The 13723-nt window shown below is 36.7% G+C and overlaps 1 protein-coding gene across 2 annotated transcripts; it reads right to left on the bottom strand.

Moving 5' to 3' along the window:
• Nucleotides 1–1203: 1203 nt before the first annotated feature.
• LOC101615673 (prolactin-like) lies at nucleotides 1204–13462 on the bottom strand. Of its 2 annotated transcripts, none has more exons than XM_004668382.2 (5): nucleotides 13435–13462; nucleotides 6538–6716; nucleotides 5079–5186; nucleotides 3066–3245; nucleotides 1204–1395 (listed from the first exon to the last, which is right to left on the bottom strand). In XM_004668382.2, the coding sequence occupies exons 1-5, from the start codon at nucleotides 13460–13462 to the stop codon at nucleotides 1204–1206; spliced, it is 687 nt and encodes a 228-aa protein (XP_004668439.2). The 2 variants fall into 2 exon arrangements, with proteins under 2 accessions (XP_004668439.2, XP_004668440.2); XM_004668383.2 differs by having other exon boundaries at nucleotides 6538–6713.
• Between the last annotated feature and the right edge of the window lie 261 nt (nucleotides 13463–13723).

The following is a 13723-nucleotide window of genomic DNA, read 5'->3' as shown; positions in this document are numbered from 1 at the left end:
ATTAATACTTCCCTATTATCTTGTCTTCTTTCTTCTCCAAGGCCTCCTCTTTCCTAGTCATATTACCTATCATGTTTTGATGTCATCCCTATAAGTACATATCTATTTAACTATAAATTCCTCATATGAGAACAGTTATATCTAGTTTTTTTGAATGTACCTTAGTTTTAATTAACATGATGACCTTCACTCCATCCTTTTTTCTGAAATGGCATAATTGCATTTTTGGTTTTGGCTGAATAAATTTTGTTGTGTTTATATACTCCATTTCCTTTATCCATTCATCTTATAATAGTCATGTGAGCTTGCTCCATATCTTAGTGACTAAGAATAATTCAGGTATAAATTTGGATATGTAAATACATCTGTGTTATATGGACTTAGAATCCTTTGTATGTATGTCTAGGAGTTTGATAGCTGGAACAAACAAAAGTTATTGGCTATTTGTGTTTTGTTGATTTGTTGAGTTTCTTTTTTGAGGACTATGTGTTCTACTAATTTCCCCATTGATTAATTTAGGGGAAATTCTTTGGTGTTTAATTTTTGGAGATTTTTATAGATCTAGGTATTAATTTCCCATCAGATTAAAGTTCCTTTGAAGTGTTTTCCTCTAACAATATTTCATGTCTTAAACTGAGATCTTTGATAGATTTGCAATGGAGTTGTGTCCATGAAAATGCTAAAATAAGAATTCAGAGAAGCACAGTTGCAGACAGCTACTACCAATATTAAGAGTAATTTCATGTTTGTATACTAACCCTTTCAGATTGTTTAGCACTGTTTTCCTAGTTAGAGATACTAGAGTTGCATAACACTTGTATTATCTGCCATTTCACCAGAGAGAGTGTCTGCTTTCAGAATCCCCAAATTTCTATCTTCTTGATAGTATAGATAGACTAATTAATAGTAATCTCACTCTTTGATTCTAATTATGTGACACATATTAACTATCTATACTATGAATTATATTTTTGTGAGCCTACCTTATTATTACATTATTATATTATATTAAATGAATATAAAATTGATGGGAAAACATAGTGATGGATCTTCTATTAAATGAACAAAGAAAACTTTTTGAAGAGTAAATTTTTATTTTTTAAGAAGAGACCCACTGTACCCAAGCATGCACTGAAAGACCTTAAAACTAAAGGATGGGATAAGTCAGTAAGGAGCATCTCAGCAGACGGGGTGGTTGTGGGCTCAGCAGTTGTTGTCGTAGATGATCCGGCACTTCAGGAGTTTGAGATAATTGTCAACTTTGTGTGAATCCCTGCGCAGGCAGTGGAGCAGGTTGTAGAAAGCAAAAAGGCGAGAATCTTCATCAGCTGCCTGCAGGGATGGAAGTTGCGACCAGACAGAGAAGACATCATTTTCTTTGACTCCAGGATGGACCTAATCACAGAAAAGATAGTCACAGTTCTTATTGTTAGTATTTTCATAGATTTTAATTACTGTATTAAAGTTTTTGGATGAGACGGGACTGTAAAACATCAGCCAAAGACATGAGGTTCTAAACAGATTACAACAAATCTGCCATTTAAAAACTTGTACCAGAACAAAGATCACACATAAAGTATGTTATTGCAGGAGTTCACAGATGAAGACCAAGTAATACTTTAATATAGACCATGGGTTTTGACCTGGTGACAATTGGAAGAATGAGCACTATCCTCTTACTTAATGGGCTCCTACACATCATCATTCTTGTTCCAGGCCTGGAATGTACACTTTATTGCTTGTGATAGTATTTATCATTTTCATGCGTTGAGCTGCATGTATCCACAAAAATCCAAAAACCCGTGGAATGAAGAGAAATCACACCTGGTACTTTTTTATGCACAAATTCCTGACATTGCACATGTGCTCACAGAAATAAACTTGAAATCAATAAGTTTATGGTATATGTTACTGGCCTAATATGGTCTTAATTTTACACCATGATTTTGCTCAGATTTATGTACTTGTCCCATGATAATGACAAGAAATGACACATGATAACACATACACTGTACACAAAAAGAGAAATATAAAATGTTATTATTTATGTAAAAGTATATTTTTCTTTAGATGATACATTATTTCTAAAAAACTCAGAATTCTGCTAAGCTGATATCTCACAATGCTGAATTTACCTGATGGGAGATATGCATTGAAAATGCTACTTCAATCTCAGTATGACAATTTGTGTGGGAAGATTAAGTACAAAGTTAAGTGTTTTGGTGTAGAAAGCCAAAGCAAAACAACACTTCATGAACTAACTCCCTATACATTATAAAGTAAGAAACTTCCAGAAAATGGATATTCCTTTTGGCAAATCTCTAAAATGTAGGGTTGTCTAAGTACTAAGGCTACATTCTCACCTTTTCTTTTATAACTTTTTTATGAGAAAGAGAGACAAAGAGAAAGATAGAGAATTGACACGTCAGGAACTCCAGCTACCACAATCCAACTTGCGAAGTGTGTGCCACCTTGTAAGCATGTGCAGCTTTGCTTGCTTGCTTCACCTTGTGTGTCTTGCTTACGTGGGACCTGGTGAATTGAACATTAGGCTTCACGGGCAAGCTTCTCAAGTGCTAAACCATCTCTCCTGCCCTACATCCTCATCTTTTTAATTTCCTTGGAGTAACTGCAAAGGTGGGGCACCTTCTAAATGAACATTGCTGTTCTTTTTGTTTTCTCTATCTCCTTACATTCTAAGAAAAATATCTGACCAGATCTTTAATGCATGTGTCCTAGAGTATTCTAAAGAAAGCTTGACTCTTACAGATTCTATATGCTGGTTTCCTTTCTTTGGAGACTGAGCAGCCAGTGTCCAAGATGGGAAAACCATTATGGATACTGTCCACATGCACGCGATTTCAGATGGCAGTTGAGTGCCAAGACTTACGTGCATGAGAATTCAGTGCTATGAAGGACTTAGCTCTTGCTTTGCTTAAGAGCAGTGTACATGAAAGAATGCTTACATTTTGTTTTTGTAAAGCAAGGTATTTCAAGATTCATGTCTGATTGCAGAGATCACCTCTACCATGATGAAGAAGGCAAAGATGCTTCAGGCTGCTCACCTGGCCCACTATCTTCTCAATTCCCTCTAGGAGTCGTCTGTTTTGTATCTCAATCTCTTTGGCTCTTGATAGCATGGCATCAGGGGCTTCTTGCATACCCCCCACCTCAGTCACCAGTTGGTACAGAGGGTCATTCCAGGCATACAGCATGCTGAGTATCAGCTTCAGAAGTATTTCCGGCTAAGCAATCACATATAGCAATTATATTAAAATAAGTGAAATACAGCAGGCTTAGTTATATTTGGTTTTGTTCATGAAGGCTGAACTGAAACATCAATTTTCATGTCTATGTGTATATAATATATTTATTTGAAATGATGGACGTTGTAGAAATTTAAATTTTCAGCTACTGACATAAGTGATCAAAATAGTAGCTTATTTAAATAGCTTCTTTATTCAATGATGTCTACAGTTGATGACATTGTATTTCTGTCTGAAATTTCTCTTTCTTTCTATGCAATGAGGTCGTCCATATTTTATTGCTTTGCTTGTCTTTGAGAAAGCAAAATTTTCTGGGACTGAATAAGTGCTCAAAAAGATAGATGTCACCAGTTTTAAAAGCATAGCCCAAATAATTCTCACACTGAGTCATCTTGCTCACTACAATCCTCATTTGTGACTTTTCTTATATTTTAGGGTGTTAGAACAGAGACAGAGTAGAGACTGCATGACACTTAAAAACTTGCTTTCTTTGCTCTACATGTTTCCCTGTCCCTTGCTTCTCACACAGCAGTCTGTTAGTGGGCATATACAGGTGAAGAAAAATGATGTAGTGTTGCCTTTAATAACACCATTGGCGAAAATCTCAAAGTAAGACCCATAGTCCGAGCTTACTGCCAGCATCAAACATAAAACTCACCCTTAATTTAAAATGCTTACTTTTCAAAATATTTATTTATTTAAAATGTCAATGTTTTTCAGGTGTCTAATAATCATGAGAAGACTAGACAAGAATCCATGGGTATTGCAATGGAAACATTTAAAGGTTATCAGGCCAAAATGGATAGTAGCCATATAAGGTGCTGGGAATATTGTGAAATAAAACTAAGAGAGAAGGCTTGAGTTCCATGAAACCCAGGCTCTCATTCTTACTAGGCATGAAGATGGAACAAATTATTTCAGAAAGTATAATAACAGTACTTTCTGTTATAGACTTTTTTATTAAATGCAGAAGGCAATACAGTGTTTTGTGGAGTGTTTATCAAAGTATTAGCTCTCCATAAACACTATTTCCTCCTTCTCTGCTTGTTCCTTCATTTTCTATCATCAGTATCACAATATTATTAATGAGAATAATAGAACATTGGTACACTCATAAAATCATGAAGAGAGAACATAATACAGGGAAGCATGCATGTGTGTATATGCTTGAGTGTATTTAGTTTGGTTTAAGTCATATTAAACTTATTTATGGCATCAAGTCATAAGAAAGAGAGAACAATAACTAAGAATTCAGGCTGTCAGGATATGTAGACCTTATCATTATAGCAATGGGCATGTAGTATTTAATGGTCCTCCTTGGTGGAAGGACTATCAGTTAAGACATAGGAGAAGGAAGAAAAGTCTGGAAAGAATAAAGATGAAGGCAGAGAAGAAATAAAACCAGGAGAATAAAGTGAAGAAGAGATGATGTGGTGCTCGGTAGTGAAAAGTATTGCTGATGGAAGAACCATTAGCAATATAAAATTAAGAAAACAATATATTTCTTACATATATACATGAACATGTATTTAACCATAGGGGTCTAATTCAATTAGAAGTTTTCTATATAATAAACAATCTCAGGGAAAGATGGTGTTATATTCATGGATCTGCCATAATGTAAGTGAGCATGTCATTGCACTTATAATTTATCAACTACATGATATCATTTTTCTTTGGTTGATCATTCTTCCTCCATTTTTCTCTGCATATGTGGTTACTACGCTTATTATAGTGCTCTGGTAACTCGCAGAATGGCAGTGCCAGTGAACTGTTTCTATTGTTTTGGGAATAAGTGGGTTGAGAACTCACAGGAATCTGTTGAGCCTGCTCTTTATCTTCTGGAGTAGCAAGAGAGGAAGTATGGCAGCTGTTGATGGCCTTGGCAATGAATCCGCGGCCCTGGGCATACCGTTTGTCCTGGGGAGCATGGGAAATTTCTTTACTTGGGGTTTTGGAATTGAACATATGAATCCATAGCCAGAATATTAATGCATTTCATTGATACAAATTTTTAATGAGCATATAATAAAACTTGACATTAAGGACTAAAAACTATTTTCCTTTTGTGTACTTCCAATTTGTTATGTAATCTCAGTATTTTTCTTTAGGTATCTAACATTCCAATTCCTTTGATTCTTTCCCAATTCCTTGAATCAACTTGCCTATGAATTGCTTTTTTGGAAAGCAAGAAATTGAAAACTAACAAATAGTGGCTTGAATATAATCTTTCTCTACTATTTAAGAGCTAATATGTACATATGTCTATATTTATTTTTCTCATTTCTTGTGAGTCTAATTAGATGTGCTTCCTTTAGCTAGGCATTATAAAGCTATAATTTTACCGCTCAAATACACCTGAACATATACACTTGTATAGTATTAAGTTCATAAATGGTGAATATAAATTTGTTAATTTCAACCACATAAGTTATAAAACACAGGGCATAAAACTTTAGAAAATATTAAGCAATGAACAATTAAAATAGAAAAAATATTATTTAATACTTAACATTTAATACTTAAATATCATTTTTCTTTTTATTTTTAATGTATTTTATTTATGAAATATTTGTTATTTAAAATTAACATGCAGATTTCAGAAATGAAATGTGATCAGTCAAAAATGGGCAATGAAAAAAAAACTAGTGAGTAAGATACACAATATGAGTCCATATTTTATTGACTTACTGCAGCCTGATGTGGCCTATTTGACTGATACCAAACCCATAACATAAAGCCATTGGAGAATGTTCATCAAGAGAGAACCTGCTTCCAGTTGTGAGCCAGTCTTCTGAATGCAAAGCGAAACTTAAACTCTGGAAATCCTAAAGCAGCAGTTCCTTGCATTTGGGGGATTTTTGAGAAGCCATTATTTTTCTGTCTCCTCTTCACTAGTTTCTTTTTAGGTTGGTTCTATGCTGCCTAGACAATTCACTGCAAAGCAAGTCAATATCTTATATATCTGTAGTGTGTTCAATGCAGAATGCCAGTGGAGACTGGCTCCTTACAGGCAAGAACAGGAAATCACAGCCTTTCCCAAGACACATATTTTAGCATGTTATGTTACAAGTTTACAATAAAAATTATTTTACATAGCAAATTAGAGTGAAAACTTTTAAACATCATCACATTTTTATAAATCTTTAAGATTTCATGAAATAGTCAATTTTTCTCTGTATAACTGATGCTTTGTTTTTACTCATGAGGTGATATGATGTGAATCCTCGTGCATCCTCACCACTGTCAGGAGGCAAAATGAGGTACTTACAAAGTCAATGAACATTTCTGAAGAGAGACTATGGATGTAGTGAGACAGCATGACCACCCGGTCAAACAGGTCCCGGAGAGACACCTGGCAGTTGGCAGCCCCACTGGGACAGATTGGCAGTGAGTGCACATTCTGGCAGAAGAGCAGGTTCCACACCACCAGCAGCAGGAGTGCCCCTGCTAAACAGACACAGGAACCATTCAGGGGTGATTTATTCAGTGGAAATTGCTAAACGTTACTTCATCTAGGGAAACCTTGTCCACCTCCAGAACTGCATGACCCAGTATTATAATAGCCAGTGTAAGACAAAATGCAATGTCTTCATCTGAGTATAACACACACACACACACACACACACACACACACACACACACACAGCATATGGTTTCAGAAATGACTTTCTGCACTTTTGTATTATTCCATGCAGTACTTCGAGACTTTGTAAACATTGCCAGCATAAATTCATCTGAGCTTAATATTGACTCTCTTTACATAAGTTAGTGTCTTAGGAATTGCTACTAATTTTCAATGGTCAGACTTTCATGAGTTTAAAATGCATCATTTAAAGAATATCAGTGTCAGGGGCTGGAGAGATGGCTTATCAGTTAGAGCATTTGTCTGCAAAGTCAAAGGATCCTGGTTCAACTCTCCAGGACCCACATAAGCCAGATGCACAAGGGGGTATTTGCCTCTGGAGTTTGTTTACAGTGGCTGAAGACCCTGGCACGCACATTCTACCCCCCATCAAATAAATAAATAAAATATATTTTACAATATCAGTGTCATATATGTACATTTTGGACATTGATATGGCAGAGGTAGCACTCTTCATCTGTTGGCCTTCTCTTCACTTCTGATAAGAAGAAACATGATTGTTGGATTACTGAGGAAAAAAGAAATCTTATCATAAAAATAATGTGATATCATGGTTTGCTAACAAACCATAGTAATGTCATGTTTGCAAAAAACTTCAGTTTTTTTTTTTTTTCCTCTAAATTTTTGCTCTAGGAGAATCCTCCGAATAGACAAGGACTTAGCAATTATTATGACACTGTGGTGATGAAGTACTGGCCTGCTGAGGTTAAGTTCCTGAGTAGGGGCAGAACACAGGCTTTGCAGAGTTCGCATCTCAGCTGGTCACAGGCTTCTGTGAGTGCTCATTGTGCAGCTGTGTGGCAGGGACCACATCCATAGTTCTGTAGCTCAACGTCAGTAGAATTTTTTCCACTACTTATCAAGAAAAGCATTTTACTGTGATCACATGCTCATAAAAGTTCAAGGAAGATTGATTTGATCAATTTCCCTTCTGTATAAAACAACCATCATTGACATTTTTGATATTGATCAGGATGGTTTTGTTATTAATTTTCTATTTCAGTAGATTGACAGAGACAGACATCCTGTATGTCAATAATTCACCCTCTCATAAAGAAGGAAACAACAGAGGGATCAAATTAAAATGGCTTAACTCTAGTGACACTACTACAAAATAACCTCTTATATGTGTGTTTGTATGTAGGTGCATGTGTACAGAAAGGTGCTTATGCTTTTATGTGAACGTGTGTAGACACCAGAATATAACGTTTGGTGTCATTCTTCAGGTGCCATCCACCTGTTTTGAGACATGGTCTCTCACTAGCTTGACCTTATTAATCAGCCTATAGCGACTGGCCAGGAAGCCCCAGGGATCCTCCTGTCTCTGTCTCTCCAGGCCTGGGATTACACCCAGGTTTGCACCACCATATTTGTATTTTTTTTTTAATTTTTATTTATTTATTTATTTTTTATTAACATTTTCCATGATTATAAAATATATCCCATGATAATTCCCTCCCTCCCCACCCCCACACTTTCCCATTTGAAATTCCATTCTCCATCATATTACCTCCCCATTACAATCATTGTAATTACATATGTTTATTGCTGCTCAATTTATAATAGCTGGGAAATGGAACCAGCCTAGATGTCCCTCAACAGATGAGTGGATAATGAAGATGTGGCACATTTATACAATGAAGTTCTACTCAGCGGTAAAGAAAAATGAAGTTATGAAATTTGCAGAAAAATGGATGGACCTGGAAAGTATTATACTAAGTCAGGTAACCCAGGCCCAGAAAGCCAAGCGCCACATGTTCTCTCTCATATGTGGATCCTAGCTACAGATGATTGGGCTTCTGTATTTTTTTTTTTAATGGGTTTTAGAGATTGAACTCAGGTACTCATGCTTGCAAGGCAAACACTTGCTGAACTGAGTTAACTCTACAGTCCAACTCCCACAAGAATTTCTGATATAAAAATATGTGTCTCAGGAATCTATATTCCAAAGAACCTTTGATAAATGCAATTGCAAATGTCCACCACAAATGGGAAATTGTAACATTTATTCTTGGATTAACACTTAAACTCAAATATCCAAAAGCTGACTATGCCAAAAAATTGGTGTAGCAGACAATATGAAAATATTGACTTGCAAAGTATGTTGTGATATCGTTCATATTGAAGGCTTTGAATTTTCCAGAAACATCTTCTAAAATTTATTTTATGTGATATAGAAATGTGTTTATATATTTTATACAGTAAGGAAATGAGCAGTTGATTCACATGTATAGAGAAATGTACTTGGAAAATAACAATTTTGGAGTAGCAGCTCTAAGAAATTCATAACTAGATAGAGTTTCTTTGATTGTCAGTACACTTATCATCTGAGGATTTTCATCCTACCAAGGGATTAAAAAGAAAAGTGTTTTTTTTTTTGTTTTCATGTCATGAAACAAATTTTCTTGCAAATATTACTGAGAACATAATGGTAGTTAGTTTGTATTAGTCTGTTTTCCCTTATCTTTGCTTTTTCATTTTGAAATGTCCTTTACTTCAGCCAAATTGACAAATCAGTGTAAGACACACATCTGATATCACTGTCCTCATTATAATACACATATATACTAGCATTTTTTGCATTCTGGCTTTAGAGATGAATTTTTAATGCAGCTGAATCAATTTGGCCAAATCATATAGAGATAACGGAAGCAGAAAATATTATTTTATCCTTTTTGGAGTTGTGACAAAGTATATTTAAAGACTTCTGTGGCCTCATTGCAGTTCATCTTGTCAGTCTCAACCACACTGAGTTTGTGGGCTGCCCCTTTGTCTGGAGCTGGTTTGTTCAAGGGAAGCAGCATTGCCAGCTCTATATCTTTTTTTTTTTAAATTTTTATTAACATTTTCCATGATTATAAAATATATCCCATGGTAATTCCCTCCCTCCCCACCCCCACACTTTCCCATTTGAAATTCCATTCTCCATCATATTGCTGGTAACCTCCCGGTCCTTCCTCACTTCAATTGAAACCACAAATTATAGACATTAGGCATTTCCACATGTCTCCTGGAGAAGAATGATCAATTAGTTTATTGTGCCTTTGTATGATTGCTTTCTAGAACAGTGATTAGGATGTTCTTTAACCCTGTGTTGTGATAGTTTTCCTGGTAAGACATGAACAAATGTCTATTCATTCAAGACAGGACACTGAGGAGAAACAAAGGAAATGAAACAGCATGAAAATGTCCTATTGTTTGTATGAATTGTTAAACATTGCTGGAAACTTCAACATGGATGGATAATACTACATCATTTAGTTGTCTATAAACTAAAACCATTCTTCCTTATCTGTTCAACTTCTTCACCCTGAGGTATAGCCATGGAACCACAGTGCTGGCTGTGCAGAGGCCATTCCCATTGTTTAAGGAAGGCCTGTGCCAAGAAGCATATTGGGCCCTCATTCACCATGACTGCTAACAACTCCAGCTGCTGTCCCGAGTCTGTCAGGCCTTCCTTATGGTTACTGCCTGTCTATAGGTGTCTCCTGTGTGCTAAAAGGCCCAGAACCAGATGAAGCATGTCTACTCCCACAGACTCACATTTTTCCCAATGTCACAAGAATGCCTCACAGTCCATATCCTCAGTCAAAATTATCTGTGGTATACAGTTCCTGAGCATGTCCCCATACCACACATTTTACACACACACACACACACACACACACACACACACACACACACACACACACACACTTTCTATTCTTTCTTGCAAAGGAGAAATATACAAAATACACCCTAGGGACCACGGGCAATAGCCTATCAAAAAGCAATTTCAATCTGCATCTCTCTATATCTATATTTATCTGCAGCTACTCATTACCTCTATGCTTTCACCTGTTCTCAAGAGTCTACATATTGCTAGGATACTGACAAATCTAGAATTGAACATCACTCTCTGTCCTGCATAGTCCTAACATGCCTGCAAACTTGACCACTCTTTTAGTTCAGCAACTGGCTAGTTCCTATCTTTTGAGGTCTTCTTCCATTTTAGTGTGTACAGGTGGAAACATCAGTACCTCTTCTATACCTCCAGTGAGTTGTCAATCTGATTTACAGCTTTCCAAAGACTAACAAGCATAGCATATGGACTTCTGTTAAACATTTTTCCCTGGGAACTATTGCTCAATGCAAGCACAAACCTCACCACATTTGTCTTTTGGTGTTTGGAAGGTGCCTTTGTTTGTTTTTCCCTTTTCTCAACCTCTCTAAATACCACTCATATCTGGTTAAACCTTTCCTACCTTGTAAGGATCATGCTCCATAATGATCCTGAACAATGTCTTTAAACCCTACAACAAGCCCTGACTAATTACATTCACTCTTAACTCTCTAGTGAATACAGTCCCATTCATCCCAGTGAACTGGAATCAAACACCACTTCTGTTATATCCAGTTCCCTCAAAAACACCTCTCATTCCTCTATTTTCGTCTACTCCTTGAAATACACAGGAACTTCTGCTGGTGATATGCAATGTTCCTGACAGCTCATAAGAGCCAGTGCATCAGGGACTTGATTCCCTTGTATTGCCTCAGTTTAGGTAGCTTTGTCTCAAGGAGGGATAAATCGCACTATTACTCAGTTTCTCCTCTTTCAAGCAGATTGATTCAAACTGCTTCATATTCCACAGCCTCATGAACCAGTCTTTGAGAGGCTCTTTAATTTCTTATTTAAAATTGTTTCTCAATTCAAAATGTTCACAGGCGCAGAATTTTCTGGTTGCTAGTTTCCTATATTGAACCAGTATTAAGGGCCCCATGTACATTAAAGGTTGGGCCACAGGAGTATCTTCTGTCACCTCTAGCTCATTCTCTCTTTCCTCATGTTTTATTCTTTCTACAAATTCTGGGTTTGGGGATCCAAGGGAGATATCTTTAAGACAGATACAATTTTTACTCTATTCCACTCAGCTCCCAACAATCCAGAACCCCTAGCTCATTCTCCTTTCTATCTAATTTACTCATTGAATAAGAGAGAATAAGAGATTCATATGGAAGATACTACTCACATATTCCTCTTCTGTTGTAATCCTTTTACATAGGTCAGTTCCCTCAGTAGAAAGCTGAGCTGCAGTGGCATGTCTTGTTATCCAAAGCAAGGGATATGCCACTGCCATCACAACCTTCCAGCTACCCTATCCCAGCATGCTACTCTCACAGAGTGCAGTGAATTCTCTATTCCTTTAGCCACTTTCAGGCCTCCCCCATACTCATGCAGCTGACCCCATTCCTTAAGGAAGAGTCCACTGTAAACATGATCCTATTCTGAAGTCCCTTCAGGAGAAAACACAATCTAAAGACACACTTGTGCCCCACCCTTTGGCTATTAGATTACCACCATTTTCCACTTGCAGAATCAATGTGCTTGAATAGGAGTTGGAGATGAAGATGATATCCCATGGAGAGATACCAAAGACTTCCACTCTCCACCTGTGAAAGGAATGGACCTAAAACAAAGAACTCTGCTGGTATCACAAATCACACAAAAAATCTGGAAAGTCTCTCTTCATTCAAAAATGGGAATCACTGAAACAGAGAAGGGAAGCAACCTGGTACTCCTCACCACCAACAAAGGACTAATTAATTTGTATTATGATTAAGAAGTTTCATAGTTTTTCATAAATTTTCAGATGACTACAAGCATAGTAAAGAAAGAAATTGAGCTACTGTCTCCCTCCAGTTTAGCCAGACTAAATAAATACAGTTTTGATGACTAATTTTCTTTCCAATTTCTATAAAATATAGACACTTTGAGGTGGTGGGTTTATGGACCTACATACCTGTAATGATACTGCACAAGAGAAGGCTACCCTGGGATATCCCCACTTCCGATATCTCATCTTTAGTTACATTACTTATTATACATAGTAAGACCCATGCTACTGATTTTCCAAACTCAACTTTCTGTCTATCATGCCTCATGTTCAAGTGCCAATTTGTTGTGTGTCTTTTCCCGGATCTGTTCTCTCCAGATAGCACTCATGATAGACCAAAGGATGATTCTATCAGAGGCTAGCTTGGAGAGCCAATGAATTATTTGGGCTTAGATACATAGATGTAGGGAAGGATTTACTAGGGTAACATAAGAAAAGGACTCCTAGCAGGAGCTACATTACTGAAAATTTCAAGCTTAGCATGGGTGATGACTCATAATAGCTGCTTTCCCGGAATTGTGTCTTTGTTAACTTCCCACCTCCTGTGTATTCTAGCCCCAAAGAAAGGAATAATGCCTAGATATCCAAGGGAGGGACCTGTGACCCTCTCTCCTCCTTCTAATAGTGAGTATTTACAGCCTCTTTACATTACTGGACTTCAATGCCAAGGCTGATATGGTAACTTATTTTGTATATCATCACAATAATTTCTGATCCATGTTATTGATGATCATGTTATCCTTAGAGAAAAGCAACCATTTTCCAATTCCCTATAACCTGTATCCTATATTATTGGTTAAAATTTCATATTAATGTCCCATCCAGCAGTGTAGGCAAAGCCTAGAACTAGCTTATCTGTTTCACATACCTTTCCGTGGTGACCCTTGGCTGTCCATAGTGGTGATCATTGCAGGAACACACCTCCCCAGAGAAGGCCTAGGCAACCTACAGCTGTCTTGTTCACAGACATTGGCTTTATAAACCATTGACATCCTCATGAATATATTTAATCAGGCATTTTCCCCCTCCCAGTCATCTATTTCCGTCATTGAGATTACCCCCATAATTTCAAACATCAAATGGTATTTTATTCTTATTAATATTCAGGAAGACATTGGTTAAAATGAAGGTTTTGATTAATTAGAGCAAAGGGAAAT

Source organism: Jaculus jaculus, chromosome 17 (genome assembly GCF_020740685.1).
Source record: "Jaculus jaculus isolate mJacJac1 chromosome 17, mJacJac1.mat.Y.cur, whole genome shotgun sequence".
NCBI classification, from domain to species: Eukaryota; Metazoa; Chordata; class Mammalia; order Rodentia; family Dipodidae; genus Jaculus; species Jaculus jaculus.
The sequence above is the reverse complement of the archived record's forward strand: the minus strand, read 5'-3'. Positions and strand labels throughout refer to the sequence as shown.